Here is a 20334-nt window from a genome sequence, read left to right as displayed (position 1 = left end):
GGGGCCCCAGATTGAGGAGAATCTTCCAGGTCTCCTTGCAGCAGTGTCCACTCATCTGCCTCACCTCTTCCTGAGGCCCAGCACACAGCTCTCAGAGTGAAAATAAGGCTGGCGATGTAGTCTCTTCTGTGCTGTCCAGTATGGCAGCTACCCAGCCACCTGTGGCTATTCAAGTGAGTTAAAATTAAACACAATCTGAAATTAAGTCTTTTAGTCACACTGGCCACATTTCAAGTACACAATGGCCACATGTGGCTTGTGGCTACTGTATTGGATAGCACTGATAAAGATTTCAATTATTGCAGAAAGTTCTATTGGACAGCACTGTTAATTGGTTTTTGTCAATTTCTTTAAAAATTAATAAGGAGAAGGCTGGGCGCGGTGGCTCATGCCTGTAATCCCAGCACTTTGGGAGGCTGAGGCGGGCAGATCGCCTGAGGTCAGGAGTTCAAGACCACCCTGGGCAACGTGGCGAAACCCCGTCTCTACTAAAAATACAACTTTAGCCAGGCACTTGTAATCCCAGTTACTCCAGAGGCTGAAGCAGGAGAATCACTTGAACCCAGGAGGCACAGGTTTCAGTGAGCTGAGATTGTGCCACTGCACTCCAGCCTGGGTGACAGAGCGAGACTCTGTCTCAAAAAAAAAAAAAAAAAAGTAGAGAAGGGAACATAAAGTGCTGTACACTTTTTGTAGCACTGAACTGACATAAGTGACTATAACATCAAGGTGTAGCCTTGGATCACAGAATATTCTAGTGATTTAGGACTGTTTTGGAAGTATGAAATTTTAGTTACATTTATTATTATTTAAATTTATTAAATTTGTTTATTAATATTGAGTGGCAAAAATCTGACTCACTTAAGAACAGTTCCTATTTAGTAAACTTAATACTTTTTTCTGTAATTAGATATTTTTCATGCTAGCAACTTTATCTGTGCTGGGTTCCATTAAAACAAGTTTTGATAAATAAGTATTTTTATAATACCATAACATAAAATATATGTTATGTAGACACTTTTTTTTTGAGACAGGGTCTCTGTTGCCCAGGCAGGAGTATAGCGGTGTGATCTCGGCTCATTGCAGCCTCCACCTCTTGAGTTCAAGTGATTCTCCCACCTCACTCTCCTGAGTAGCTGGGACTACAGGTGCGCGCCACCATGCCCAGCTAATTTTTGTATTTTGTGGTAGAGACAGGGTTTCACCATGTTGACCAGGCTGGTCTCGAACTCCTGACCTCAAGTGATCCACCCACCTCAGCCACCCAAAGTGCTGGGGTTACAGGTGTGAGCCACCGTGCCCGGCCATGTCCTGAGGTCTTTTCTAGGTCCTGAGGTATAATGAGTCCTACAGATAAATCCCTTGCCCTCATGATCCATCCTAGTGAGGTCTTTGATATCTAGATGTTTCTTGCATATGTGCAACACTTTTAAAATGAAAAATATGTTGAAAATGAAACAAAGTGAAGAGTTAGAAAACAGTTTGACATTTGATATTTTTTTCTTTCTGAGACAGGGTCTCGCTCTGTCACTTAGGCTGGAGTGCAGTGGTGCAGTCACAGCTCACTGCAGCTTCAACCTCCCAGGCTCAGGTGACCTCCCACCTCAGTCTCCCAAGTAGCTGGGACTACAGGCGCATGCCACCACCACTCCTGGCTAATTTTTCTATTTTTTGTAGAGATGGGGTTTTGCCATGTTGCCCAGGCTCGTCTGGAACTCCTGGGCTCAAGTGATCCACTTGCCTCGGCCTCCCAAAGTGCTGGGATTACAGGCGTGAGTCACCGCACCCGACCTCGACATTTATTATTGTTAGCTTATGCACTAGCTCAGCCTTGTGCTACTCAGAATAATTTACTTATTCCAGTAGAGTAAAAGATGAACTCTTGAGTTAATCTAAGTTTTTGTCTTTAAATTGTGTTTAGGAAGGAAAGTGGAAACCATGCAGCTTAAATAAAAACAATATAGTCTCATAACATTCTTAAAATTATAACCTTAAACTATTGCACGTTTACAATTTGATGAGGGTTACACACTGCTGACTCTGTTCTCAAATATAATTTAACATGAGATACTGTTGAGGGCTACATGTGTTGTGTTCCAATGTGTGCACCTGTGTTCTTATTAGGATGCACCTGCTGCCACTCGACAGCAGTTCTACACTGACATGTACTGTCCCATCTGCCTGCACCAAGCCTCCTTCCCAGTGGAGACCAACTGTGGACATCTTTTTTGTGGTAAGCAAACAACACTATACTTGGGAAAAGTGACTGTGTAGACCAAGACCTCTATGTGTACAAAGGCTGGATTCCCAATTTTCTCATTGTCACATTTTGTATTTTGTGAGTAGGGTAGATTACCTCTGATATCCTGCTCTACTTGTCAACCAAGTATACTTAGCATCTAAATAATATACTTACTTATTTATTTTCTATTTAGTGTGTCCATGTAGCCGCTATGGGTTCAGAGGTTAAAGAAACTATTCAGCTTCCCCATAAACAGAAATGTGTTTCTTTGGACAGTAGTTCAAGTAGATCCATAGCATGAGGGATTCACTGAGTCCCTCTTTGTTCATCACTTTTTGGGAGTTTCATTTATTATTCATCCTTCCCAGGGCAGGAAGGTTCTTCTCTCAAGAACCTGCCCAAGACCCTGCCTTAGTCCTCCTGCCTCTTTTGACTCTGAGTTTGTACTAAAAGTCTTAAAGGTCTTAGTCTCAGTCTGTTTGTCTCTGTCTCTGTCTCTCTCTCAACCTCTTGAGGTTTAATGAGGGAGAATGAGAATCCTAGAGCATACCTTGGGGTAAGAAGGGAATAATTTCACACTTACTTATCAGGAAGGAGTGCTTTCCACCATTCCTCATTTTTCCTGAATCTGCAGATTCAGGAAAATCTTCTGTGGCTTCTTATGCCATAGAAGATTGAGGGGAAAAGTATCAGTTACTACATGCCTATGTATTGGACATTAATGTACTTCATCTAACCCCACCTATGAGGAAACAGGCTTTAGAGATGTGAAGAAATTTTGCAGAGGCCAGGCGCTGTGGCTCACGCCTGTAATCTCAGCACTTTGGGAGGCTAAGGCAGGAGGACTGCTTGAGCCCAGGAGTTGGAGCTAGCCTGGGCAACATAGGGAGAACCTGTCTCCACAAAAAAATAAGAAATTAGCCAGGTGCAATAGCTCACATATGCAATCCCAGCTACTGGGGGAGGCTGAGGTAGGAGAATCGCTTGAGCCCAGGAGCTTGAGGCTGCAATGGACTGTGATCATGCTACTGCACTCCAGCATGGGCAACAGAGCAAGATCCTGTCTCAAAAAAAATAATAATACATTTTACAAATAGAGTAGCCCAGCTGTTAAGTGACAGAGCCAATTTTTTTTTTTTTTTTTGAAATGGAGTCTCGCCTTGTCGCCCCGACTGGAGTGCAATGGTGCGATCTCTGCTCACTGCAACCTCTGCCTCCCAGGTTCAAACGATTCTCCTGTCTCAGCCTCCCAAGCAGCTGGGATTACAGGCGCCTGCCACCATGCCCAGCTAATTTTTGTATTTTTGTAGAGATGGGGTTTCACCATGTTAGCCAGACTGGTCTCAAACTCCTGACATCGTGATCCACCTGCCTTAGCCTCCCAAAGTGCTGGGATTACAGATGTGAGCCACCACACCCAGCCCCAGACAGAGCCAAATTTTTAAACCTAGGTTTATCTTCAATCCTTGTGCTCAGTTCTGCATGATTAGTGGTTCATACAATAGTAAACACTCAAAGCCACTTCGATTTGTCCAATCACTAGACCTAGTTTTTTATTGTTTCTTTCTGTTTAAACAGTTGTGTTCGAGATAGGGTATTATTGCTCCCAAAATGTAGGAAATTTTCATATAGGGACTAATTTAACATGTAGCATATAATCACCCTATAAATTGTGTTTGCCCTTTTGTCTAACTTCATAGTATAGAATTATTAGATACAGTGCTATTTGTGCAGTTGGAGATGGCATATTTGGAACCCATACCATGTAATGGCAGGGTTTTCTGTACCTTGTGCTCTTTCAGTAATCCAATCTCATCATTGCTTCATCCACTCATTCCAGTCTCTTCTTTAAGGTTTTCACTTAAGTAGCTAACAAAGTATAAAACACTTATTTCAGTTTTTATCTTTTAGTTTTCTATTGGAAATGCTCATCACCAGGAAAGTTATGAAAGATTGGGCAAGGAGAATTAAATGGGCATCAGAGAAGGCAGATACGTTTCTCCTCTTGAACCTAATCCACGTGACACTCCTTTCCGATATTTGCTCTTGCTGTTCTTAAAACCTGAAGTGTCCTCCCTCCTGTTTTCTGCCTATCTAAATCTCATCTGTCCTATGAAGTTGAGCTCAAATCCTTTCTTCTCTACAAGTTAATTTCTAATGCATACTTCTCTGCACTCCTTTTTTGTATTTCTTTTTCTTTTTTTTTTTTTTTTTTTTTTTGAGATGGAGTCTTGCTCTGTCACCCAGGCTGGAGTGCAGTGGCACGATCTCAGCTCACTGCAAGCTCCGCCTCCCGGGTTCACACCATTCTCCTGCCTCAGCCTCCTGAGTAGCTGGGACTACAGGCGCCTGCCACCGCACCTGGCTAATTTTTTGGGAGAAACGGGGTTTCACCATGTTAGCCAGGATGGTCTTGATCTCCTGACCTCGTGATCTACCCACCTCGGCCTCCTGAAGTGCTGGGATTACAGGTGTGAGCCACCGCGTCCGGTCTTTTTTTTTTTTTGAGACAGAGTTTCACTCTTGTTGCCCAGGCTGGAGTGCAATGGCGCAATCTTGGCTCACTGCAACCTCCACCTCCCAGGTTCAAGCGATTCTCCTGCATCAGCCTCCCAAGTAGCTGGGATTACAGGCATGCACCACCAAGCCTGGCTAATTTTGTACTTTTAGTAGAGACAGGGTTTCTCCATGTTGGTCAGGCTGGTCTTGAACTCCCAACCTCAGGTGATCTGCCTGCCTCGGCCTCCCAAAGTGCTGGGATTACAGGCGTGAGCCACTGTGCCTGGCCCTTTTTTGTATTTCAAGTTAATATTACACAGTTGAAGATTTGCCTTCTACATTGATTTGAGTATGTCACCTTGGTCTCCTCAATTGGATTGCCATTGCTTGTTCTGAATTCTGAACACTTATTTGATCTGGAGGAATAAGGAACACATGAGGGCTAAGCCAGGTTGCTGAGGCAAGAGCAAGAATACACAGAGGTTCCTGGAGGGAGAAGGGACACCTAGTTCAGCACTTAGCACTTAGTTCAGATTCACAGTGGGACCTGGATAGTTGAAGATGCAGGTGTCCTACAAAAAAGAAAGTGGATTGGCCCCTTAAATCCCAGACAGTATTCAAAACTATTCCTTCACCTGTTATTGGCCTGAAGTTTGGTGCTTATACACTTGGCACACCTGTGCCTTCTTGAGGTCTCCAGACTCTTCCTTTAGGCTGTGTTGCCCATCTTCGGCTGGCTTGCTGTTCATGAATACCTTCAAGCAGAAAAATCCAATCCATCTAGTGCAAGAGTTGATTCAATTCTTGAACTGGATTCTAAACTTCATTAGGGCAGAGCATATAATCTTTTTGTGTCCTTTGATTCCTTGCTTGTACTATTTTTTTTTTTTCTGAGACGGAGTCTCGCACTGTCACCCGGCTATAGTGCAGTGGCATAATCTCAGCTCACTGCAACCTCCGCCTCCCAGATTCAAGCGATTCTCCTTGCCTCAGCCTCCCAAGTAGCTGGGATTTACAGGCACCCACCACCACCCCTGGCTAATTTTTTTGTATTTTTGTAGAGATGGGGTTTTACTATGTTGGCCAGGCTGGTCTCGAACTCCTGACCTCGTGATCCACCCACCTCAGCCACCCATAGTGCTGGGATTACAGGTGTGAGCCACCGCGCCTGGCCACTCGTACTATTAATACCTAATTACTATTAGTTAATACATTGATAATTTGGTTTTCTAAACTCTTTTAAAAGTTGTGTTTTGTAACATATCAAATTTAGAACAGAAAATTTATGCTCTGATTTGTTGGTTGCTATATTTACAATGATGTTTAATTATTGTTTTATTTATATTACATAGGAAATATAATGTTTTGTATGAAGCTTCATAGTATTAAGTCAGTTAATATATACTTGCTTTTGATTGTATACAACTGTAGCTTAACTTGGAGGTTTTTTTTTTGAGACAGAGTCTTGCTTTGTTGCCCAGGCTGGAGTGCAGTGACATGATCTCAGCTCATTGCAACCTCCACCTCCCGGGTTCAAGTGATTCTCCTGCCTCAGCCTCCCAAGTAGCTGGGATTACAGGCGTGTGCCACCGCATCCGGCTAATTTTTATATTTTTTAGTAGAGACGGGGTTTCACCATGTTGGCCACCCTGGTCTCAAACGCCTGATCTCAAGTGATCCACCCAGCTTGGCTTCCCAAAGTGCTGGGATAACAGGCGTGAGCCACTGTGCCCGGCCTTAACTTGGAATTTAAGTAAAAAAATTTTTAATGGCTAGGAGTTCTTACTAGATTTGAATTTGCCTGAAGGGTTGGCTGGATGAAGTAAGAAGTATTTTTAAATAAGGTGGTACTGTTAAAATATTTCAAATAGTTGAATCTTTCTGAGGATATGTGGACTTTAAAACATCAATATTAATGGGTTGTTTGTTTTGTTTTGTCTATTAGGTGCCTGCATTATTGCTTACTGGCGATATGGTTCATGGCTTGGGGCAATCAGTTGTCCAATCTGTAGACAAACGGTAATGTTTTCTGTGCAGAAAGTATCATTTATGCTAGTTTATTTTGTACATTTTTATAGTTTTTGTATCTACATTTGGAATTATTGCCGTTTTAGCAGAACTTCATTTATCCAAATCTTCTTTGATGTTACTGTATTATTATTATTATTTTTTTTTTTTTTTGAAAAAAGGTCTTGCAGTGCAGTGGCATGATTGTAGCTTCCTGCAGCCTTGACCTCCTGGGCCCAAGCAATCCTTCCACCTTAGCTTCCTGAGTAGCTGGGATTATAGGCATGTACCACCATGCCTGGCTAATTTTTTTATTTTTAGTAAAGATGAGGTCTCCCTGCATTGCCCAGCCTGGTCTCAAACTCCTGAGCGCAAGCAATCCTCCTGCCTCAGCCTCCAAAGGTGCTGGGATTACAGGCATGAGATACCACGCCCAGCCCACGATTTTTTTTTTTTAACTGTACCCGGCCCACAATTATTTTTTTTAAACTGTCACTGAGATACCACCACAAAAGGGAATCCTATTTGAAATCCTACAGTTGTAGTGAAAGACAACTGGTAAATGAATCCTTCCCAAAAATCCCAATAAAGTCTTTGTAGCAGTACAAGCAAAGGAATAACCAAACTACTTAATCAGGCTTGAACATATATCCTCTACATATACTTGTTTTGAAAAAAATTTTTTTTTCCTTTTCAATTTATATTTAATCTGTCTTTTTCCAGTGAGGACCCAGATAGCTTTAAATGGTATATAATGATTTTTTTTTTTTAATGTTTCGTTCCTTTTAGAGACATGGCCACATTGCATTGTCCAGAACAGCTTAGACCATGACAGTTAGCATCGAAGCCACCTGAGGAGGGAGGCAGTAAGTAAGCATGAACATGAGACTGAAATGTCACTGCAGATGAGACATGCCAAATTCTCTCCATTTCTTTGATAAACTGGAGAAGTGAAATACTGAACAATTCTGAGAAACCAACATTCTCAGTCTTTAAGTATGACAAAATAGGACATTGTGTCAGTTGTACACTGTTTTTCATAATTTCCTTTATATTTATTTTTCATTTAAAATCAAAATACAGGGTGGGCGTAGTAGCTTATGCCCATAATCCCAGCACTTTGGGAGGCCAAGGCAGGAGGATCACTTGAAGCCAGGAGTTTGATACCAGCTTGGGCAACAAAATGAAATTCCATCTCTACAAAAACATTTAAAAAATGAAATTAGCCAGGTGTGGTGGTGTATACCTGTAGTCCCAGCTACTTGGGAGGCTGAGGTGGGGGGATTGCTTGAGCTCAGGAGGTTGAGGCTGCAATGAGCTATGATCATGGGACTGCACTAAAAAAAAAGTATTCCTCCACTTACCCATGGGTGGAATGTTCACACACACACACACACACACACAAAAGTATTCCTCCACTTACCCGTGGGTGGAATGTTCACACACACACACACACACTCTCTCTCTCTCTCTGTCCTTCAGCCTTTCTTGTAGCTGTCTGTTTCCCCTCAACTGCCCTCTTATTTTGGTGCAAAGAGGGAGGTCCAAGTCATTTTCTTACCATTCTTGCTTCTACATTCCCAAATTCTGCCTCTTTCATATTTTACTTGTGGCCACATGGTCAGGAGGAAAACTAATGTTTCTATATGCCTCTCTGGCTGATTTGATGCGTGACACAAGGCAGTCAACATTGAAGCTTATGGCCGGGCATGGTGGCTCACGCCTGTAATCCTAGCACTTTGGGAGTCTGAGGCAGGCAGATCACAAGGTCAAGAGATCAAGACCATCTTGGCCAGCATGGTGAAACCCAGTCTCTACTAAAAATACAAAAATTAGCTGCGCATGGTGGCGCACACCTGTAGTCCCAGCTACTTGGGAGGCTGAGGCAGAAAAATCACTTGAACCTGGGAGGTGGAGGTTGCAGTGAGCCGAGGTGGTGTCACTGCATTCCAGCCTGCAGACAGAGCGAGACTGTCTCAAAAAAAAATTAAAAAAAAAAAAAATTGAAGCTTATTTGCCAGTACTACCTCTTGGCATCTTTTGCTCTCAGTCAGCAACATCCAAACCAGGGAGTAGGTCTTACATTAAAAAAATAGTTCCAGGCCCTCCCTCTTCTTGGTTCTGCCCATGGCTTTTCATAGGGCATGTGTACAGTAGCCGGTGGTATCCTGTGTACCATCCATAAATTGACTAGAGGCTCAGAAGGTCGGGATGAAGTTGTCTTAATATAATAGGTGTTGGTTCCCTAAGCTAAGAGTAATTCATCCTGGAGGCAAGACAGATGGCAAATGCTTGTTCTACCTCCTGTTTTCAGTAGCCCCTTCAGTAAATGGTCATGGAAATAGCAATACACAGGCTGCCACCTCTGACTGGAACACATTCACCACTTCTCCCCTTGAATGCATGCACACCAGCCACAGTCCTACCACCATTTCCAGGTTTGGCTCAGTATCAGGCTTTCTGACCACCCCAAGCAGAAGAGATCCTCGCTCTCACAGCAGCATTCTTGCACCTGCCCCAGGGCCATGTAAGGCTGTCGGCCAGGTCTTCCTCCCTTTTCATTGTGGGTGTTGCAGTCACCCTGGAGCAAGCTTTTGACTTCATTTTTTTTGGCATACCTAGCACTTAGCAGAGTGCCTGGCCCACCATAGGTGTTCCATTAATGTGTATTGAAAGAATGCATTTTTATTAACAAATTTGTGAAGGAAGTGATGGCTGCACCTGCTGTTCTCACCACCTTCTGTGCTTAGTCACGCCTTCTTTTAGCTGTTTGGAAAGCATCTAAACAGTGGGAAGCCTTGGTTTTACAGCTGAACTGAGGAAGGATAAAACAACTAAATGATTTAAAACTAAATCGGCCACCACTCCTTCCCATTTTTATGTCATCATACAATCATTAGTGACCATTTTCTATAGGGGTGCTATGTCCTAAAGTGTATTTATTTTTCAAGGTACTGTCACCGTCAGATTACCCCAGTATGGTCCTGGGCATTTGTATATCCTTGTTATCACAACCATGAAGGAAGCAGGGTTAAATGTATTATGTTATATAACAATATCAAAAATTTCTTTCTTTTATTATAGTAGGAATTGGTGTTTGAGAGCTGGTCCCTGCAATAACATAATCTTTATATTATGGTTGGTAGCATTCAAAGATCTTTCAAATACCAGTAAGAATAACCAATCATTATTTTAATACTGAAAAAGAAAACCATAATTTTTCTGTCTTAAAGTGACAGTTATATATTTTATGTCACTTTCCTCCTGAATGTTTCCTCATCCTTCTTTTATCTTCAAATATCTGTTAGCCCAAATGGAGAACTACTGAATTTATCCCTGGTGTGGACAGGAAAATATTAGACCAGTAGTTAGATATGGTGTCTATTTTACAGGAGTTCAGATTCTATGCTGCATTGGATTTTATTGCAAAGCAGTTACTTACTCCCCTCCCCCAGGTTGCCTTTATTTAAGAATGAACGAAATATACATATAGAAGCCTTTATCATTCTATTGAATAATAACACAAAATGCAAAAAACATAATGATGCAGAAAGTTGAAATAATTTTTTTTTCTGTAATATACAGGTAACCTTACTCCTAACAGTATTTGGTGAAGATGATCAGTCTCAGGATGTTGTGAGATTGCATCAGGATATTAATGATTATAACCGGAGATTCTCAGGGCAACCCAGATCTGTAAGTAATGCTAAAGCATGTTCAAAGTTAGAGGAAGACACATTTCTTCTCTTTTGTAAAGTGAGGTTTACCAACAAGTATTCTTTGACTATGAGAAACCTTGGCCAGGCACAGTGGCTAACGCCTGTAATCCTAGCACTTTGGGAGGCCAAGGCAGGTGGATCACTTGAGCCCAGGAGTTTGAGACCAGCCTGGGAAACATGATGAAACCCTCTCTCTAGAAAAAATACCAAAAAATTGGCCAAGAGTGTTGGCACATGCCTGTAGTCCCTGCTTCTTGGGAGGCTGAAATTGGAGGATCACCTGAGCCCAGGAGGTTGAGGCTATAGTGAGCCATGATCGCACTATTGCACTCCCACCTGGGTGGCAGTGAGACCCTTCCTCAAAAAACAAGAAAAGAAAAAGAAAAAAAAAAATCTCATTATATGTGTTGGGTCAAGTTTTTACCTTCATTGCTGCCAATCACTACATTACAGCTTTCCCAAGGACTACAATTTTCTTTCTTAAAAAACAAACAGCATTATAAAAGTTTTTATGAAAGAGAAACTAGCAGAAAAGCAATAGAAAAAATTAGGGGGAAATAGAAAATTATTTACTTTTATGTGATACTAAAACACCGTTTGTCTTTTGAGAAAAGTTACAACTGAAAACTTTAAGTTTCACAGTTGTGATTCATTCTATTTGCCCTAGCCCCGTTTGAAATGTTCCCTTAAAAAATTCCAGGTTGGCTGGGGGCGGTGGCTCACGCCTGTAATCCCAGCACTTTTGGGAGGCGGGTGGATCACCTGAGGTCAGCAGTTCGAGACCAGCCTGGCCAACATGGTGAAACCCTGTCTCTACTAAAAATACAAAAATTAGCTGGGTGTGGTGGCAGGCACCTGTAATCCTAGCTACTTGGGAGGCTGAGGCTGGAGAATCACTTGTACCCGGCAGGCAGAGGTTGCAGTGAGCCGATATCACGCCACTACACTCCAGCCTGGGCGACGAGAGTGAAACTCCAAAAAATTCCAGGTTTAGGCTGGGCACAGTGGCTCACACCTGTAATCCCAGCACTTTGGGAGGCTGAGGTGGGCAGATCATTTGAGGTCAGGAGTTTGAGACCAGCCTGATCAACATGGTGAAACCCCGTCTCTACTAAAAATACAAAAATGAGCTCTGGGTATGGTGGTTTGTGCCTGTAGTCCCAGCTACTTGGGAGGCTGAGGCAGGAGAATCACTTGAACCCAGGAGGCAGAGGTTGCAGTGAGCTGAGATCATGCCACTGCACTCCAGCCTGGGCAACAGAGTGAGACTCCATCTCAAAAAAAAAAAAAAAGTTTGGAGGGATATGTTTATATGTCATCTTAGCTATTTAAAAGCAGAACACTGTACAGATAACCTTTCTTCCCCTTACCCTAGAAGTATTTGATAAATCAAAAACTAGCACATTTTACTGGCTCATTCTTGTTTTTATCAAAATCTAACACATTCTTAGAAATGTAAAACTGAATAAGTACTTCAAAAACTAGAATGTACTAAACGCAAATGTATATGGACAGCCCAGACCTCTCCTCTGAGCTCCAGACTCTGTAGATCCAACTGCTTCGCTTCCATTTCAGCGTGGGTGCTCCACAGGCATCCCTAACTTAACACGTGGAGTATTGAGCTGATTCCCTCCTTGACATAGTCTGTTCTTTTCTCAGTTTTGATTTCCTCCTCTTCTTCATTCCTCTCATCTGGTCTATAAGTAATCCTATCTTTTCTTTCTATTTTTGGGGTGTCCTATTATTTTTACTGCATCAACATATTCTTGCTGGCTGGGCACAGTGGCTCATGCCTGTAATCCCAGCACTTTGGGAGACTGAGGCAGGCAGATCACTTGAGCTCAGGAGTTTGAGACCAGCCTGGGCAACTTAGCAAGACCTTGTCTCTACCAAAAAATACAAAAATTAGTCAGGCATGGTGGTGTGCACCTGTAGTCTCAGCTACTTGGGAGGCTGAGGTGGGAGGACTGCTTGAGCCCGGGAAGCAGAGGTTGCAATGAGCCAGGATCACGTCACTGCACTCCAGCCTGGGTGATTGAGTGAGACCCTGTCTCAAAAAGAACAAAAATGTCTTGGCTGTGTTGTTGTTGTTGTTGTTGTTTGAGACAGATTCTCACTCTTTCCCAGGCTGGAGTGCAGTGGTGTGATCACGGCTCACTGCAGCCTCAACCTTCCAGACTCAGGCCATCCTGCCGCCTCAGCCTCCCAAGTAGCTGGGACCACAGGGGTGCATCACCACACCTGGCTAATTTTTTGTAGAGACTGGGTTTTGCCATGCTGCCCAGGCTGGCCTTGAACTCCTGGGGTCAAGCAATCCACCCCCTCAGCCTCCCAAAGTGCTGGGATTACAGGTGTGAGCCACCGTGCCCAGCCTGTGTCCACTTCTTTCAATCACTGTAGACATTGTGCTGGTCCAGCCCTGTCATCTCTGCTCATGGCAGCCACAGTGGCCTCCTCACTTCTACTTTTTTCCCTGCCACAGCAGCCTGATACATGTTTTCCAGACATAAATGAGACCATGATGCTCTTGTGTTTGAAAACTTCTATTTTTTTTTTGTTTGTTTTGAGACAGGCTTGAGTGCGGTGGTGCAATCTTGGCTCGCTGCAACGTTTGCCTCCTGGGCTCAAGCCATCCTCCCACCTCAGCCTCCCAAGTAGATGGGACTACAGGTGCATGCCACCACAACCCGGCTAATTTTTATATTTTTTGTAGAGATGGCGTTTCGCCATGTTGGCCAGGCTGGTCTCAAACTCCTGGGCTCAAGTGGTCCTCCCACCTCGGCCTCCCGAAGTGGTGGGATTACAGGCATGAGCCACCACTTGTGGCCCAATGTCTTTGAATGTTCCAACTCCTTACTGTGGCTTACAAGGTGCCACACGATCTGGTCCTCCCTCCCTCTCCAAATTTCTGTTAACCGCCTCAATCACCACCCTGCAGCCACCCTGCTCTATGCTCTCAGCACACACACAAACTCCTTCCACCTTAAGGCTGTCACCTGACACTTCCTCTGCATGGAATGCTTGTCCTTCTGCTGTCATGGTGATTTCCCAGTCTTTAGATGACAACTTTCTTAAGTAGACCCTCCTTGGAGAAGCTTTCCCTGCTCTCTGGCTGCCCTCTGTACCTTTCCTTCATGGCGTTTATCATAGACAGCACTCAATTCTTGTTCGTTATCTTTCTCTCAGTAAACTAAAAGCTTCATAAGGGTAAGGACCATTTTTATTTATTTACCACTGCCAAATTTAATAAATGAATTACTGTTAAGATAAGAATTGATACTGCTGCTCCCAGCCGAATATATTAAGCTATTCAGATGCTTCTGTGTTAAACAGACATGTGCTCATGCTCCATTGTTCCTTGTTCTGTGAGGTCATGTACATTTCAGGGCATAGATTTCAACTGTTATGGATGATAATGGGTAGATTTACCCATTTTTCATTGAGCAGGAAAAAACTTAATCCAATCATGTTGTCCTCCATAATTATTTGGGAGCCTCTTCTGCAATTTTGATCCAGCAATTTTTTTTTTAACATATCCTCCGGTGACATCAATAGGATGGTTCTTTAAACATGCAAACTGTTTCAAACTTAAGAGCTACCACTGAACTTTAATAAAGTCATTTAACATTTTTCTTTTCATTTCTTTCCTTTCTGAGACAGAGTCTCGCTCTGTTGCCCAGGCCAGAATGCAATGGCGCGATCTCGGCTCACTGCAACCTCTGTCTCCTGGGTTCAAACAATTCTCATATTTCAGCCACCTGACTAGCTGGGATTACAGGTGTGTGCCACCATGCCCAGCTAATTTTTGTATTTTTAGTAGAGACGGGGTTTCGCCCTTTTTACCAGGCTGATCTCAAAACTCTTGGCTTCAAGCGATCTGCTCACCTTGGCCTCCCAAAGTGCTGGGATTACCAGTGTGAGCCACTGCATCCGGCCTTTAGAATTTTTCCTTCATTATTTTTAAAATGTGAAGCATACTATTACTCAATTATTATTTTTTGTGTCAGATATTTAATGAGTAAGAAAGCCTGGTATGTGATGAAATTATAATATAAAGAAGGCATTTAGCTCTTTAATATTCTGCTTCCTTCAAAGTTGGAGTAAGTTTATGCAGAAACATTTCTTACTAAACCATTTCATTATTTCTTGTCTAATTATTAAAGATTTTGTATAAGTGATGATACTATATTACAAGTGAACAAAATAGCTCTGAAAAAGGACAGAAAGGTATTCAAAAGACATGCTGGCTGTTTGTTAGAGTATCTAAAGTCATTTACTATAAACTTTGTGAAAGCTGTAAGGCTGTTTTGCTTTAGATACTAGTTCTTCCACAGAACATAGGAAGTGATTATGAAACAACCATTCTTGTACTTTGGTGACCATTGTTCCAAAAGGAGTCACAAGATGATTTTCTCTTGGTCTGGGGGTTTCAAAAACTATTTTCTCCTCACTTGCTCGGTTCTTTGCGTTTTTGTCTCCATCTCCCTCTCAACTTATTTGGCACTTGTTACATAAAACGCCTATCTAGAGTTTGGGTGTATGACTGTTAGACAGATTGTTAAACATAGCAGAGGAATGACCAGAGGAAGTGATTTCACCAGAAGGAATCAGTTTCACTGCTATTCTTAAACTAAGCCATCAAAGTTCCTATGTCTTTAATGTATAATCACTTCTATATTGTCTGGCAAGTTACAAAGGTCTTTCATACACAGTATCTCTTTTAGTTATTTTTTTCTTTTGAATTTTTAGTCCACTTGCCAGGGAACCTTTTGGTTCTTAACAGTCCTTGCACATAAATACAGTTAGTTGTTGAATTATCTCTAGTAGGTTAAGCAACTGTTCCTAAGATCACCTGGCTAGTAAGTGATTGATTTTGAATTTAAACCCAGATCTGTCTGACTTTAAAGCTGAGACTTAAGCTCAAGTCTCAGACTCTAATCCTGTGCACTAGGTTCTTTGGTTTATTTTACTAACTCAAATCAGATGTTACTTGAGTTTTGCATTACTATATCCCATATTTTAAGCTTGGTGACACTTTAGTTGCCTTTCAATTATCTGCAGTAAGATCTATTCTGTAAGAACTAGTATTCAAAGAGCTATTTTTAAACACAATGCATAATTAGAAAATATGATGTTCAATCAATGTGTAACTCCTTAATTCATCTTAACTCATCTTAACAATGTTTACATATAGTAAGAAAATTATATTATTTTGAAATCTGACACATTAGGTGCTAAATCATAATACTTGTTTTTCCCTCTACCAGATTATGGAGAGAATTATGGATCTACCTACTTTACTGAGGCACGCATTCAGGGAAATGTTTTCAGTCGGGGGCCTTTTCTGGATGTTTCGCATCAGGATAATACTTTGTTTAATGGGAGCTTTTTTCTATCTTATATCACCTCTAGATTTTGTACCTGAAGCCTTGTTTGGAATTCTAGGCTTTCTAGATGATTTCTTTGTCATCTTTTTATTGCTTATCTACATCTCTATTATGTATCGAGAAGTGATAACCCAAAGGCTAACCAGATGAAAAAGAAAACAAAACTGAGTTTACTAGGATATCTGAGCTAATGTAGAACATCAAACAGAAGAACCCATGGCAGTATAAAGCAATGAAGCAATGGAGTATTATCTCACAAATATAAAACCACTATAAGACAAACATTTGATTATCATTTGACAAATACCTAGGTATAACTGGAATTTTCACGTTTCAAGTTCTAATATTAAGTTTAGAATTATAATGATCTACAGTTGTATCTTGATTCTATGTTGTCTGGAAAAAAATATGGAATTATATAAAAAGGGATGCTTTTATATATTTTTCTTTCCCCCAGAATTACTTAGATTAATTAGATGTATAGTAAAATATTGTTAAATGTCAGTTTATCCACCTTATCCTTCTCAGCAGGTACCTATATGATAATATATAGCTGTGAAACTCATCTAAATATTTTTGTTACAATAAAATATTATATACTATTGGGGAAAATTCAGTATTTCTTTTAGTGCTAGCTAAGTTTTGTGCATTTGGAGCAGTTCTGCTTTTTCATTCTGGTATAATTAATTATTTGTTATCAGCTGAAACTGAAAGAAGAAACTTGAACTTCATACTTCGATATCATATTCTAGTTTACAGAACACATTTTAATCAATAGAATAATTAAGATGAAAAACATGGCGGGGTGGGGTGGCTCATGCCTGTAATCCTAGCACTTTGAGAGGCTGAGGTGGGTGGATCACAAGGTCAGGAGATCAGGACCATTCTGGCTAACATGGTGAAACCCCGTCTCTACTAAAAATACAAAAAATTAGCCAGGCGTGGTGGCAGGCGCCTGTAGTCCCAGCTACTAGGGAGGCTGAGGCAGAAGAATGGCGTGAACCCAGGAGGTGGATCGCGCCACTGCACTCCAGCCTGGGCAACAGAGCGAGACTCCCTCTCAAAAAAAAAAAAAAAAAAAAGATGAAAAACATTTATCTCCAGTCAGCACACTTGATGTTCACAGTTAGACATTTAAACAAGAGCTCATCCTTTCGTAGTAGATATAAAAGTAATTTGTAAAGGGAAAATTGTTTTAGGAAACTGGGCGATGCTGCAAACACAGAGTAGCCTGATGCATTTCTGAGGAAGGTGACTCTTCGTGTCTTTGAGCGTCAAGCCAATAGGAAGGTGCTGGGAACAGTATTTACATTTGACAAAAGAAATTACTGGTTAGCTGTAGCAACAGATTGGACAAATTTGGTTAGTTTTCTGTTGTCAGAAATTTTTATAATACTGTCTCAGGATGGCAGCACACAGCTCAGATTCATGTCTTGAGCCAAACAAGTGAATGTATCTGAGAAGACTCAATACCACATGGTATTGGGAGATCTTACTCACTTCGGCTGGCATTGCTCATTAGTGAATGTATGATGGCAGGATGAGAGGGGATGCCCAGGAGTCAGTGTTAGCATTGTCATCTGGGATCACTGCTATTAATATCATCCATTAATTTATTAGTGAGCTTCACTATATGCAGACTGGGAGATAAGGAGAAAATCTGTCACATTCTCTCTAGCTAATCAGATCAGCTACCAATTAATGAGATTCTGAATGAAATATCAATATGTGTTTTTCTAATTTGGACCTAGGACAGAGCTGTTGCTTGTCATAGAGAAAGACAATAATGCTTAAACATAGCACATTATAATTAAAGCAGGTTTCTCACATACTTTTCATTTTATCCTTTGGATAATTTTGTGAGGAACGCAGGACACCAACTTCCCTTTCATAGATACAATCCCCATGCTATTGATGAAAGTGTTTTTGAATGAAGTCATACAACAAATAACTGATCAAAGTGGCATTAAACCAAAATCTCTTAGTAGGACTCCTGCATAGAATGTTTAGATACATGTGAAAGTTGTTAAGAGGAACGGCAAGAGAGAAACTGGTTCTTTGGAAGTTTCGTGCTACATTATACCTGCATCTGAGTAAGACAGCTTAGGCACTCCTAAGAGGAAAGGTCTGTGGAAATGACATGAATCCGAATTCTATACTTCCAAATCAAATAGGTAAAAGGGTGGCATACATCACAGAAAAAGATTTCAGCTGTAGTCACCAACTTGAAAAGCGAGTGAGTAGGAGTTTGTCACACTGCCATGTACCAGACTGGAAATGCATTTCCTACCAATTATACATTTGGTGTGGGGGAATGGTGATGTCATTTTCTGACAGGATTTTATTTTGTGTGCATGCGTTCTGCTCCAAGTGTCACAATTCTGGTTATAATAATTATAATATTTGGAGTTACTACTAAGACTTTCCTGAAAGAAGTATATTATACCAAATTTTGTAACATAAAAAAAATACTAAATGATCTTAAAGCTTCCTAAATTGTGAAAAGGGTATGTGCTAACATCTCAGAACTTTCGACCTGCTTATTGTCATCTTTACCGATCTCCGATGATAAATGCAAAAGGGATCTGAGAGTTTTTAAAGCAAGTAGAGTCAATCAGAGTTTTGAACATCCTAGTAATACTTCTGTGATTCAGAGTTAGATCATATAAATCAAAGTAACAATTTGGATTTTTTTAAACAACAATATCATAACTGTCATAAAACAGATGGTCCAACCCCAGGAGCAGATAATAACTTGGGCAGCTCTGTGGGGAACAAGATGGGGAAAACAACTGTTCTAACTGCCCACTAGAACAGTGGTTTCAACTACTACAATTCTCAGCGTTTGAGAGGTACAAGGGAAGAAAGGACTCTGTGGATCCGTTGTGGCTATGCAGATACCTACCTCACAGAGTTGTTGTAGAAGACTGGTGGTTTGGTTCAAACCTTGTGATTAAAGAGTTTGTCAAGCATTTTATTCTTTTGAATAAAAGCAACATATCTAAAACATTTTAAAGGTGTTATTTTTCTGTTTCTTTAACATTTGTTTGCTTTCAGAACTCCTGAAAGAGCATTCAGTTGCAATGGCTTTCATTATCACTAATGGACATCCCATATCTCATCACATTTCTAATTAATTTTATTAGGTTTTTTATTTTGTTTGTGTGTTTGTTTTTTGGTCAGAGACAGGGTCTCACTCTGTTGCCCAGGCTGGAGTGCAGTGTTACAATTATAGCTCACTGCAGCCTCGAATTCCTGGGCTCAAGTGATCCTCCTGTCTCAGTCCCCCAAGTAGCTGGGACTATAGGTGTGTGCCACCACACCTGGCTAATTAAAAAAAAAAAAAAAGTTTGTAGATACATGGTCTGGCTGTGTTGCCCAGGCTGGTCTCAAACTCCCAGGCTCAGCCTTCCAAAGTGCTGGGATTACAGGTGTGAACCACCATGTCCAGCGCTGAAAATTATTTTTTCTATTAAGCAAATAAATTAATTTGCAGACCACAGTGAAAATTTAGTGATGGAGATGTTTTACAAAGAAAAATTCAACATTCAGTTCAATGCAACAAATTTTGTTTTAAATTATGTGTAATTCGGCTGGGCGCAGTGGCTCACACCTGTAATCCCAGCACTTTGGGAGGCCAGGGCGGGCAGATCACAAGGTCAGGAGTTTGAGACCAGCCTGGCCAACATAGTGAAACCCTGTCTCTACTAAAATACAAAAATTAGCCAGGTGTGGTGGCACGCGCCTGTAGTCCCAGCTACTTGGGAGGCTGAGACAGGAGAATCGCTTGAACCTGGAAGGCAGAGGTTGCAGTGAGCTGAGATCACGCCATTGCACTCCAACCTGAGTGACAGAGTGAGACTCCATCTCAAAAATTTTAAAAAAAAATGAATAAATAAATTATATGTAATTCACCATACCAATGATAAGTTTACCATTTTGAAATAAGGAAATATAAGGATTATATTCAACAGGTAATAAAAGTATATATTTCATTTCCAAGTTATGGATCACTGGAAGACAGGAAACAAGAAAAGGGAACAAGGAAGAGAACTTGGCTGAGGGACACCACATTGACCAGTTTCATTCTAGATGGATTAATGATCACAGACACCAAGAGGGCACCCTGCTGGCAGGCGATCCTTGGGTGCTGCTTGAGTGGCTTGTGCCCCCAGCTTCTCTGAACTGTCTTAAACATTCATTCTCTTCTGACATTCCTGCACCTCCCAGGTGACAACCTAGTTTTCCTAAATCATTTCTCCCCCGCCAAGGCCTTTACTTTGCTGGCAGAAATAGCTCCCTTCTTTTTATTAAAGGCCGTTTGACTCTCAGTAAAAGGAACCACCATCCATCCATTTAAATGCTCAAGCCAGGCCAGTGTGGTGGCTCACACCTATCATCCCAGCACTTTGGGAGGCCGAGGCAGGAGGATCACTTGAGTCCAGGAGTTTGAGACCAGCCTGGGCAACATAGTGAGACT

The 20334-nt window shown here is 41.5% G+C and overlaps 1 protein-coding gene across 5 annotated transcripts in view; it reads left to right on the top strand.

Moving 5' to 3' along the window:
- The window catches only part of RNF170 (ring finger protein 170), a 44952-nt gene extending 26089 nt beyond the window's left edge, over positions 1–18863 (top strand). For all 5 annotated transcript variants that reach the window (XM_024251664.3, XM_024251661.3, XM_024251662.3 and 2 more), the window contains 4 exons: positions 2125–2233; positions 6687–6760; positions 10334–10444; positions 15735–18863. In XM_024251664.3, coding sequence (XP_024107432.1) covers positions 2125–2233; positions 6687–6760; positions 10334–10444; positions 15735–16004 — 564 coding nt within the window. In that variant the 3' untranslated portion in view covers positions 16005–18863. The remainder of the gene's footprint in view (positions 1–2124; positions 2234–6686; positions 6761–10333; positions 10445–15734) is intronic.
- The last annotated feature ends 1471 nt before the right edge of the window (positions 18864–20334 follow it).

This window comes from Pongo abelii, chromosome 7, assembly GCF_028885655.2.
Source record: "Pongo abelii isolate AG06213 chromosome 7, NHGRI_mPonAbe1-v2.0_pri, whole genome shotgun sequence".
Lineage (NCBI taxonomy): Eukaryota > Metazoa > Chordata > Mammalia > Primates > Hominidae > Pongo > Pongo abelii.
Note: the sequence above shows the minus strand (reverse complement) of the source record. Positions and strands in the feature narration are given on the sequence as shown.